General features: G+C 40.5%; 1 protein-coding gene across 4 annotated transcripts in view; it reads right to left on the reverse strand.

Annotated features, from left to right (window-relative positions):
* Window positions 1-12,504, reverse strand: part of CNPY2 (canopy FGF signaling regulator 2) — a 40,162-nt gene that overhangs the window by 14,002 nt on the left and 13,656 nt on the right. For 3 of the 4 annotated variants that reach the window (XM_040341130.1, XM_040341129.1, XM_040341131.1), the window contains exons 3-4: window positions 2,648-2,763; window positions 1,037-1,234 (exon numbers count right to left, since the gene is read on the reverse strand). In XM_040341130.1, coding sequence (XP_040197064.1) covers window positions 1,037-1,234; window positions 2,648-2,763 — 314 coding nt within the window. Of the gene's footprint in view, window positions 1-1,036; window positions 1,235-2,647; window positions 2,764-8,693; window positions 8,756-12,504 lie in introns of all 4 variants that reach the window. The other variant, XM_040341132.1, reaches the window with a different exon arrangement.

Genomic DNA, 12,504 nt, shown 5'->3' on the forward strand with positions numbered 1-12,504 from the left:
ATTGTATTTAAAATTCCTGGTTGATCGTGCCAGTTCCTGTGTCCCCCTCCGTGTGCTGACCACAATAATCATGGCTGCTAAGCCCTGACCACCGTGGTCAGTTTACGTGCCTCCGTCATCTGCAGTGCTCCGAGTGTCTCTTCCTCTCCACTATCCCCCTCCCTCCTTGCCTGTCAGCTCTAGTCTGTGTCTGCAGAGCCGATCTCCTCCGAGCCCCTCCCCTCCCCTCCTGCCTCAATTCCAATACACTACATCTTCTAGATTGTAAGCTGTAACAAGCAGGGCCCTCTGATCGCTCCTGTATTGATTTATATTGTAAGTGTACTGTCTGTCCCCATGTTGTAAAGCACTGCAAATTCTGCTGGCGCCATATAGATCGAGTATTATAATAATAATAATTACATAACACAATGACTTGTATCTTCTCTGTTTTAGAAAGATATTCAGTGCAGTTTTTTTTTTATGCTAATCCTAAATACCTTTCTTGTACAACTCCTCTGTGCGGTCACATGATCTGCCTCTGCTGGCTGGCATCACTGAGAAATCTCAGACCCTCCCACTGCTCTTCTTAGATTGAGGCAGCAGAGCAGAGGGATGTGACTGCACAGATGAGCAGTGAATAAGGGTATTTATGATTATAATTTAAAAGAAACACACACACTGCACTTTATATCTTGCAAAAACAGAGATAATACAAGTAATTGTGTTATGCGACTTTACAACCTCTTCAGAAATCACTGTTTTTTTTGTATAGTAGACAAACTATCAGTTTTTTTAGTTGCCTTCTTTGTCTCCCTGTGAAAGTAACATATGCGGTCTTACAGAAACAAGAAATAAGGTGTCACAGAAAGCAATAAAAATCTTGCAGACACTTTGGTTATAAGATTTTATGACAGATTGTGTATCTGTCATAAAATCTTATAACCAAAGTGTCTGCAAGATTTTTATTGCTTTCTGTGTAGATCTATAAGCAGTTTTTACCAGTACTTCACTAAACTATTCACATTTCCTCATACACTTCAGTGGTAATACTCACTGTGGACTTCAAGTCATCAATGACTTTTTTATCAATGTTAGTTGCAGACGCATCTAACTTTTTGCCATCCCGAGAGAGGACTCGCACATAGGTTTTGCGGTGCGTTTCTGGGTCTGTCTTCTCACCATACTCCGTCATCTTTTCACACACATGCTCCAGAAGCTCAGTAAGATGAAGTTCTGATCTGGCATAGGGTACCTACAGCAAACACAGTAAGGATAGCAGCAATTATTTGCACCATATTCTAGCTCCAGATTTCTCCATTCAACCTCCCAGCAGGTTGAATGAAAATAAAACCTAACAGGTAAGGTCAGAGCCGCTGTACTAACAATCCGATGTGAGAGCGATGATCTGGAGCTGGTTGGCAAACATTTTTTGGTCATGCCCTTTTAACAGAACCCGGCTGAAGTTCTGTCGGACCGGCTGACGTACACACGAGCCAAATGTCATCTGGATGCTAATGAACTGGTCAATGCCACCCGACATTCAGCTTGTGTGTACTTCTCAAACAAAATTCTGCCGGTTCATTAGACCAGCTTCTGTCAAACAGTCTTGCTGGCAAATCAGCATTCGATCAGCTGCTGTAGTCCTGATCAGTGTATTCTGGCAGAGGAGGAGTCCCCACTGTCAGAATACAATAGTGCAGCAGGGAAGATCACTACATCCACATCGCTTGTGATGATACTGGGACCTGTGGTTGAACAAAAAAATACTTCCTGTGTATACCCACATTTGGCAAACTATAGTGGTTTTCGATTTATTTCAATTGTTTTAAAATAAATACATTTTAAAACTTAAATTAAACTTAATTTTAAACTTAATTTAGTTTAATTTTCTTGATATTTAGGTCATATCCTATTTTTTTTCTTTTTTTCCCAAACAACTATTTTAAAAATAGGATTTACCATGATACTGAATTCACAAAACACAACAAACGACATTTACTGCATACTTTATATTTGACTTTCAATTGTGTTCCTGTATGGGAAGGCAGGCAGACAAAAGGGGGATAAAGTCGGTCATAGATGGAGTTAAAATGTGGCCGGTTCAGCAGGGACCGGCCAAATTTAGATCAATCTATGGGCAGGCCGGTTGTACAGAAGTCAATCTCTGGATTAACTTCTATGCAACCAGTCGATCAAGGTTTTTTTTTTGGTTGATCAGTGTCCCAGACTATAGCTGGCAGCACTGATGACTGCATTCTGATGGCGGGGAACTCTCCTTGGTGTCAGAATACAATAGTTCCATCAGAGGGATTGTGTTCGTGGAGGAGCCAAATCATTTGTTTTTCGTTCAACCCTCTGGTTGAAAAAAAATACAAATAAAAGTGCACCATCTAAAATGTGTGTTTGTGTAAATTTTAACCTTGCGTTATTCTACTCTGTATACAACAATCTTTTTTTTTTTTTGAAATGCAGACAGACTGGAAAACATAAAAAGAAGTATACAGCTCCCTCTGCTGGGTGGAATGGAGAATAGAATATATTCATGTTTTATAGGAAAAAAATATAAAAATATAACCAGAGTAAACAAATATATGCAAAAGGTAGGGTAAATATTCCTTAATCTATTAACATGATTTTTCATCAAAAAGCTCTTAAATTTCCTTACTTCTACTACCGACTGAGACCCATCTGGATTTATTCGAAAAGATCCTTTCTGAATTGTCTTCTTTGGATTCACTTGAGAGATTTCCCACTCCATTTCATCAATGAGACCCCGGCAAGCTGGTTTAAAGAGAGACTTTTCTTTATTCCACGTGATAAAGTAAATAATATATAGACATGTGTGTGCGTGTAATCTTTAGTGTAAAAGGCAAAACTTTTATTTTTTTTAATATTGGGACAGAGTAAAGAGGGATTAGAACACCCATTAAGTTTTTTTTTTACATCTGTGCTCCAGTTAGGGACACTCACCCTATTTGTCCAGTTTACCATTATCAATGAAAGTGAAAGTAAAAGAAAATCTAAAAATTGAGATGTCCCCAGATTTTTTTTTTTTTATAAAATTGAAGAAAATACTTCAAAAACGAGAACACTAGATTTGGGGGACCCAATGGATACCCTTCATTTGCAGAAATTCCTGTTTTGGCTATAGGACAGGAAGTGAAGATAAATCTCCTCCAATGTGACACAGAAAAAAAAAAACTGACAAGGGTTATAACCCTTGCTTACTCTATCCAAACTGACAAATGTTTTGCCAACAGCTCTACTTTGAATGCAAGACTTAAAATATTAATTACATTCAAAGTCAATAAATCGAAAGATTCAATAGAATATATATATATATATATATTTTAATTAGAAAAAACAAACACACATATAAAGAAAAAGGGGTTGCCAAAAAAGCCCATACATAGGGGTTGCCAAAAAAAGTTCATCTATAGGTTGTACATTTTGTGATTTTTTTTCTATGTATGGGCTTTTTTGATAGCCCTTTTTCCTTTTTACCTGTGTTTGTTTTCATATATACCTGAATAAACGTTTGTTTTAATGAACATATGTGCAGGAAATATTATCAGGAAATCAAACACTTAACGCCCATTCTTTTATACTCTTCCTTTTTTGCAATTATATAATATTTAGGGCTGGTGTTCCCTGGTAGCCGGCAAGCTGTTTGAGCTTAGGGCCTTCACTACTTCACTATATATCTTTACAGTACCTCACTTTAAAACCTTCTTCATAATACAGATTTTTTTTTCTTTTTTTAAAAGGTGGATTTTTAAAACCAACGTGTAATATCAAGAATAAATAAATAAAAAATAAATACAAAATTAGAGATAGATAGAGATATATATATATATATATATATCTGTCTCTATCGTACACACCCTGTGCACATAACTGATTTTATACATAAAGAATAAACTGGATAAAAATGAAATAAAAGCCACATAAAGAACTTTTACTAATTATGGCTAACCCCGGTCCCGCCCCCAACTGCTTACTTACCTTGATTCTGGAGTTTTAGAACACTCCTGTATTAACATCATCATGTGCAAAATTCTCTTTACTGCTTTCCACATGGACTTTAATGAAGCCGTACATTGAGGATATCCAGTCTTATGCCCTGTACACACGATCGGTTCGTCTGATTAAAACGGATCGATGGACCGTTTTCATCGAACGAACCGATCGTGTGTGGACCCCATCAGTTTTTTCCCCCCCATCGGTGAAAAAAAAATAGAACCTGTTTTAAATTTTTCTTATAGTTAAAAAAAACGATCGAAAAAAAAAACGATCGTCTGTGGGGAAATCCATCAGTCAAAAATCCACGCATGCTCAGAATCAAGTCGACGCATGCTCCGAAGCATTGAACTTCATTTTTCTCAGCACATCGATGTGTTTTGCGTCACCGCGTTGGACACGATCGGATCTTTAACCGATGGTGTGTAGGCAAGACTGATGAATGTCAGCTTCATCGGATATCTGATGAAAAAATCCATTGGTTCGTTTTCATCAGACGAACCGATCTGGTGTACAGGGCATAAGTATACAGCCCTATTTAAATCAATGGGGATCTTAATGGGACCAGCGATAAAATAAATGAGTGCATTTGAGCTTAGGAGGGCTGGAGGTAGCTATAGTCTAGTAAAAAAAAAAATACACTTATACTTTAAGTGCCACCTGCTGGTTGAATTTTGGAAAACAAAATATTCATATTCTAAATGACAAATACATGACAAAAATAAATAAATATATATAAAAAAATTGCATTTATCTTTTGTGTAACATTTCTTTAAACCATAAAATCAAGTGTGAAAATAAACAGAACACAGACAAAGGGTTAGGATAAACAGATGGGAAGGTGTCCATCTGAGGATGCACTTGTATTAATGCAATTTTAAAACAAATGTAAAAAGCATGAGCCATGTGCAACTCTACAATGCACTAGCTTACATTTTTATCCTACAAAACCATAAATTATAAACGTATCAATTTCACCACAGATACACAACACGAAAACGAATACTGCCTCAAAATCGGACAGACTGGTCCCCTTATGACCGTAAGGGTACAAGCAGAATTGTAGGGAAAAAAAGGTGATTTTCGTTTTTGAGTCATCATACAATTAGTGACTCCAATTCTAATCTAATTTTGTATGTTACCATGCAGGTCTGACCAAATCCAAACATTGGTAATAATGGCACTAGTTCAAGCATTGGTAGGAGGCTATAGAACAGTTTTGTTACTCACTCTCAGTATGTGCTACATCATATGTCCAGGATCTATGTGCAGGACATATTTGTATGGAGATATGCTCACTCTAGTGTCATGACATCACTAGTGACAATATGTCAATTTAACCAACATGCTTGATGTAGCTCAAAACAGCAGATGGGAAAAGGAACCTTTCCAATCTGAGAGACCTGGAGCAGTTGGCAAAAGAAGAGTGGTCCAAAATTCCAGGAGAGAGTATAGGCTTCAGGGCTCTTTTGGAGAGGGGCGTGTATGTACATGGCAGCTTGCCAAGAATGAAAAGGACACATGCAATACCTTTAGGTAAAAAGTTTGATGTTGTGGGCAAGTTCCTACTAGATGGTAAAATACACTGGGCTAGATAGATTCAGGTATCATTTACGGCGGCGTATCTCCAGATACGCCGCCGTAATTTCAAATCTGCGTCGGCGTAGCTTTACGCCGATTCTCCAAGGCAGATGCGTCAAAAAAATAGGCTTCCTCCGCCGACGTAACTTGAATGCGGCGGCGTATAATTGTGTGCAATATTACGTTGGCCGCTAGGGACGCTTCCGTTGTTTTCGGCGTAGAATATGCAAATTACCTAGATACGCCGATTCACAAACGTACGTACGGCCGATGCAATTTACGTAGTTAGGCTTTTTCGGCGTAAGGTTGTTCCTGCTATTAGGAGGCGCAGCCAATGTTAAGTATGGACGTCGTTCCCGCTTCGAAATAAAAATTTTTTTTTTACGTCGTTTGCGTAAATCGTTCGCAAAAAAAAAGGGGTGGAGGTAATTTACGTTCACGACGAAACCAATACGTTGTTGCGCCGTACTTGGGAGAAATGCACACTGGGATATGTACACGGTCCGTACAAAACGTCAATCACGTCAGGTCATCATAGATTTACATAAAACACGCCCCCTTTCCACATTTGAATTACGCGCGCTTACGCCGGCCCCATTTAGGCTACGTCGCCGCAACTTACGGAGCAAGTGCTTTGTGAATACTGCACTTGCTCCTGTAAGTTGCGTCGGCGTAGCGTAAATACAATACGCTGCGCCGCCGTAACTATGCACGCCCCTACCTGAATCTAGCCCACTGTTGGTACATGAGAGAACATTCTGCGCTGCTAGACATTTTTTACAAACCTGCCCTCAAGTCCTACTGACAGGTCATGTTTTGTAGATAGGCAGAAAAATCGCTTTGGTGAGACAATAACTACCATTAGCAAAAATAGTGATGATATTTGGCCACATGAATACATACATAATTTGCACGTTAATATTACCGTATCACATTATATTTTTGGATATCTCTAGCCTGCAATGATTGAACAAAAAATAAAAAAACTGCTGCCCTCCAGCTCCAAATCTTGGAAAGCTTAGATCAGATGATCCCTGGCTGCCAATGATTTTTTTCAGGGTCTATTGTTTACAAGCTTTTTTGTGCAAACTTGAAGTGAGATAAAAGATTATCTAGTTTAAAATGGTTGTCCTTTGAAACCCCTTACACAGATAAAGAAAAGACATCAAAAGACCTGCTCTTAAAAGCAAACTTTAAAGTTGCCCATGCTTATAGAACAGATAACCATGTCAAGAAACGTGGGATTTCTAGTTACAAAAGTTTGGATGGCTCGTGCAAAATACTTGTAGAACTATTTTTCCATCTTACGACCTTACAATATCTGTAAACAATTACTTTACTTGGAAGCACCAGTTCGTTGCCATTTGTAGCAGCACATGATTTTTATTTTTGGTAAAGAAAAGCATTGGTATTTATGAATATTAAGGTCTTAAAAGGTTATTTGCACAAAACCTCCTTCACAAGTCTTATAAGGACTGTCTTGTGCCTATGGGAAGGCTATATCTTGATCAAGCCTGTGATAGATCTAACATGCAGGGCAAGCAAAACTGAATCTGGTCCTTCGCCCAGTGTTGCCAACTGGCAGCCAGTAAAAAATGGCCACTTTTTTCCTGCCAGTAAATGCCAGTGACAGGAAAAGGTTGGCAGTAAAAAATATGGCTGTGACTGGTACAGTGTGTTTGGATGGGTCTGGTGGAGGCGGTGCCTGAACGTGTCCTGTGATTTCATGGTGCAAGGGAGCGGAACGGTCGGAGTCTTGTGTGGGCGGGTCTGCGGGACAGAAGAAAGGCAAGCCAGGAGCAGGACTGTCAGTGCTGTTTGGAATGGAGTGGACTGAAGGGACCAGCTGGTGTGGAGAGAGACTTGCAATGTGACATAGATGGGGACGGGTCGGTGAGGTGTCATCATCATCTGTGCTGCTGCACAAGGCTGTCAGTATCACTGTGAGATCGAATTTCATGTGTGTGCCTGCCTATTCTAATTTCTTGCCCTCCTGAGTCCTGTCCCTGAGATACTTACTTGTCATATCCAAAATAAAATAGGAAATATGTTTGTTTGCCTTAATATATACCTTAAATTCCATAGCCAATTGCAAATTGTAGTTGTTTGTAGCCTAAACACTGAAATTTTCACTTTAAGTAGTTGTAAACCCCCCCCCCAAAAAAAACAACCTGCAAGACAAAGGCATAATGAGCTAGTATGACCAGCATACTAGCTCATTATGAATTACTTACATTAGATCAAAGTCTCTGCAGTGATCCTTGTTCCTCTCCTCCGCCATGATACCCAGAGTGACTTCCGGATATCGCCGCTCCGGCGCTGTGAATGGCCGGAGCGGCGATGACTTCACTCCCTCGCATGCGTGTGGAACCGGCATGATCCCTGCGCATGCGAGTGGAACCAGCACTTTCCGGCAATTTCCCAGTCAAGACTCAGCACGCTCAGTGCGCCAGCACCGTAGACACTGGTGCCCGATTTTCTGCAAATATCTCCTTAACTATGTAGGTAAAGGTGATATTGCAAGCACCTACAGGTAAGCCTTAATGTAGGCTTAAAGGTAGGTGCAAGTAATATCAGAGGGTATACAACCACTTTAAACTTGCAATTGTGTAACTTTTGGAAATGGCAGTAAAAACTTGGCTGTGCCAGTACATTTTGGGGTTGTGTCAGTAAATTTTAATCTGGTAGGTTGGCAACATTGTTTTCACCCCCTTGACTTCCAAGCAGCAAAGATTATTTCACTAGATGTTGGTTATTAGTTTACGTCGTTGGGGTGCACATACATAGCCAGAGCTCTGAAAGCAGCAAGTGTTATTCAAGCAATACTCACAATGATCGAATAAGAATGTAGGAGTTCCTAAAAGGGAACATCAGTTATAGGAAAAAAATCGGAGCTAGTGCCGATTGTTCCCATTCCTATGAAGAAAGGGGATGAAGTATTTTACTGCACACATGCGACCCGCGTCAGGAAGATGTATCATTACCAGTAGCTGTCAGTGACACATCTGCCAGTCTAAAGCTAGCCACACTGAAGGCAATACATGCACCTTCTATTGGAAAGCCAGGATGAAGCAACATGTCACAATCTATAGAAATGAATGGTTATTTACCTTCATCTGTCTCAACTTGTTTTGTTGGGAGTCCCCCTCCCCCAATGTAAGATGCTTCCTATCTAAATGAGAGGAGGAGGTAGATTAAGCAGAATTCTACTATAAGATGATGGCTGCTGCAACAGTAGAAATTATATTAAGCGACAAAAGTTTTTTTCCACCAGTAGGGAACACTAACAAACAAGCACCTTGACTGATGTAACTGAATGCACCACGCTGAAGCTCTGTCATGCATTGAGACTACACAGGCATTTAGCCACTTCGCCACTTAGCAAGAGAAACAGGATCACAGTCAACACTTGTGGGTCATCTGTATTACTCAGATTGGTTAGTAAGTGTTGCCAAAATGTGTGACAATGTGATCAAATTGGATACAAGGGACCTTAGGCCTTGCTTTGATGGTAAAGCAAGCAGCATTAAATAGTCTATACAGCAATCATTTTGAGGAAACTTATGGGGGGAACATAAAGAGACTATCGTTTCATAAATGTCTGGTCACCAGTCTGAAGGCAACTTTGAGGTTCATTAAAATTGAACAACAGGCAAGAAAAGATCACAAATCAGTTCAGTTATAAATTCTTTCAAATCCTTATTGTGCCTATAATTAATGCAAACATTGTTACCTAAAATCTATAGTCCTTTTAATAGGAAGCGCCATAAAAAAAAAAAAAAAAAAAAAAAACCCAACACTCAATACTGTAATATAATAATAAAGAAAAAACATTTAATTTAACACTGCTAATATAAGGAAACAAAACTAAACTTTATATTAACTTTCAATAAAAAATAAGTATACAGTTCACTGGTCTAACGACCAGCTTCTGTTAAACAGTCATCCCTTAAAATTCAATCAGCCTGTCCTAGTGATGTTATGTACGGAGTATGGTGAAAGTGGGTAGGTGACATATAGGACGCTGCAGAGTTAGGCTGACCATACTCTGTATAAATTCCACCTGGTTCCTGAAGAACTGGCCCAAATTAGCTCAGTGGGTGGCCTTGTCAGCTACCTCCCACTCAACATCCCTCAACTGATAAATAGGTGGAAAATTGTTAGTTGAAAAGCAGATGCAGATCCAATCAGATGCATCCTCTATTTGGGTATTCTGACACCCGACGGAAAGATTTCGCCCTCTGGCAATTTAGTGCGGCAAGATTTATTAGTACAGGTAAACGAAATGAAGAGGTGATACCGGTCCGAAAAAGCTGCTGATCCCTCGAGTGGCTCCCGTCCTACTGAGGCCGACAGTTGCTGGCTCTGCACAAATGCATGGGAACACTAGGACAAAAAAACATGGCTAACATGTTTCACATTGTGAGATGCTTACTTTTTGGATCATGTTTTTTTGGCACTTTTTAATTAATCGGCCTAGGCCGATTGTTTAAAAAAAAAAGCCGATTTACTTCAGCGCGACTTGCATTGACTTATATATAACAGAAGTCATATGCAAGTTGCCTGTTCACACTAGGGCGACACGACTTCCAGCACGACTTTCAGAGGCGACTCCGACACGACTTGAGCATGAACCACAGGGCGATCTGGGGCGATTTACAACACAACTTGAAGTCGTCTCCAGGACAGGAGACTTTCCAGTGGCCAAACAACAATCAGCTCTGTGGGAGGGGGAGGGAGAGGTTTGCCTGAGAAATGTATGTTATCTTCCTGGAAAGTCGCTTCAGTTAAGACATGGAGCAACTTGTCTCTGGGCAGCCTGCCAAGTGTGAGAAAAGAATACAATGTTTCTACTTATCAATGAACTGAAGTGTGTAGAAGTTCTCAGTTTAACCATTTACAGACAAAATCTTTTCTGACACTTGTTGCTTACATGTAAAAATCCTGTATTTTCTGCTAGAAAACCACTTAGAACCCCCAAACATTATATATATTTTTTTAGCAGAGACCCTAGGGAACAAAATAGCGGCTGCTGCAATATTTTATGTCACACAGTATTTGCGCAGCGGTCTTTCAAACAAAATTTTTGGGGAAAAAATACACTTTAATGAAAAAAAAAAAAAACACTAAACAGTAAAGTTAGCCCGTTTTTTTTTTTTCTTTGCCCAAAAGTTTTGATTACCTGTTTTTGTGCCTGCTTCCTGATTCCCTTACCGAAGATGGCCGGGGCAGCACCCGAAAGCCGAGGGAGAGATTGGCTTTGGGTGCTGACATCGCGGGCACCCAGGACAGGTGATTGACCACATATATAAAAAGTTAGCAGCTGCAGTATTTGTAGCTGCTGACTTTTTATATATTTTATAGGGGAGCCGTTTTGCAGGCCCTTTACAGGTGCTATTTTTAGCCAAAAAGCGCCTGAAAAACACCTCAGTGTGAAAGGGGTCCAACTGTTCGATTTTATGAGATGAAGGGGAATTTTTTTTTTTTAATCGGCCTAACATATCGGCCCAAAATAAAAATAAAAAATCGGCATCATATTACGGCCATCGGCTGCCGCAATTTCTAAATATCGGCCTCGGCCAGAGAAAAACCCATATCGGTCGACCTCTAACAGTATGTACTGTATTTAAACTTTGTATGTAGCCCTAGGCTAGAGTTAAAGCGGGGGTTCCGCAGCAATTCGTTTTTTTTTTTTTAGATGCTTCTTGCGCTCTTACCTTAGTGATTCCGGTACTCACGTGTCCCGATCTTATACCCGCCAGCATTCTCCTTGAGCCGCAAAAGATGTTTTATCAAAATCTAAGATGGACGTTTCCATCTTGGTTGTGGGAACTCTGAAGCCCCCTAGCATTTCCTTCCGGGATACAGTGAATGCTGATGTCCCAGCATTCACCGCTCTATCCAGCGCATGTGCAGTGTTGACGGCGAGCGGCGCCGTCAACACTACACAGTTCCCTTAAAATGGCGATTTAGTATCCGCCCTCATCACATGACCCGCTTGCCGAGTCACGTGACCGCGAGATAACGCGGGATTACAGTAATGATCGTCTCCTGGGAGTCTCAACACCTCCCTCCCAGGAGACATTGCGAACAGCCGGGGAAATCAAACAACACGCCCCCTCCCGCGGTGATTAAACCAGGAAGCCAGATTCAATAAAACGATTATAAAAGGTAAACGTTGCCACATGAAAAAAAAAAAAAAAAACGATGGATTGCACATGTATTTATGCTGACTCTCTGAGTCAGATAAACTTCATATTTAGGGTGAACCTCCGCTTTAAAGGGGTTGTAAAGGTACATTTTTTGTACACAGTAATGCAAGGCTTTCTCCCTGGTGTGGAGTGTCGTGCTCGCCCCCTCCCTTGGGCTACAGGAGAGTCAGGACGCCCACTAACACAAAGCTCCTTTCTCTATCTGCAACGTAGAGAGCATCCCGACTCTCCTGTAGTCCAAGGGAGGGGGCGAGCACGACACTCCACACCAGGGAGAAAGCCTTGCATTACTGTGTGGAGTTACAGACAGAAGAACAGGCAGTGATGATTTCTCAGAAATAAGGACATTTAAAAGCAAAATGGAAGGATGAGGTAAGTGAAGGAGAACTGCACTAAGGTAAAGGAATCTATTTAGGAAAAAAAAGAAAATATACCTTTACAACCCCTTTAAAGTAGTTCTATAAGCAGAAGTTTGTTTTACCTTAATGCAGAGAAGTACCTTATACTTACCTGAGCCCAATCTCGATTTAGCCAAGTGCATGAAAGCAGAGGCCATTTCTCCCCTCATTGGCTAAGGTACAGCAGCGGGACCCATTGGCTCCTGCTGCTCTCAATCACAGCCAGTGAGGAGGGATCAGGGTATGAGCTGTACTTTGAGTGCCAATGACATTTGGTGCAGGGGGGAAGAGTGCTGTTGGGGGACCCAAGA

This window comes from Rana temporaria, chromosome 2, assembly GCF_905171775.1.
Source record: "Rana temporaria chromosome 2, aRanTem1.1, whole genome shotgun sequence".
Taxonomy (NCBI): domain Eukaryota; kingdom Metazoa; phylum Chordata; class Amphibia; order Anura; family Ranidae; genus Rana; species Rana temporaria.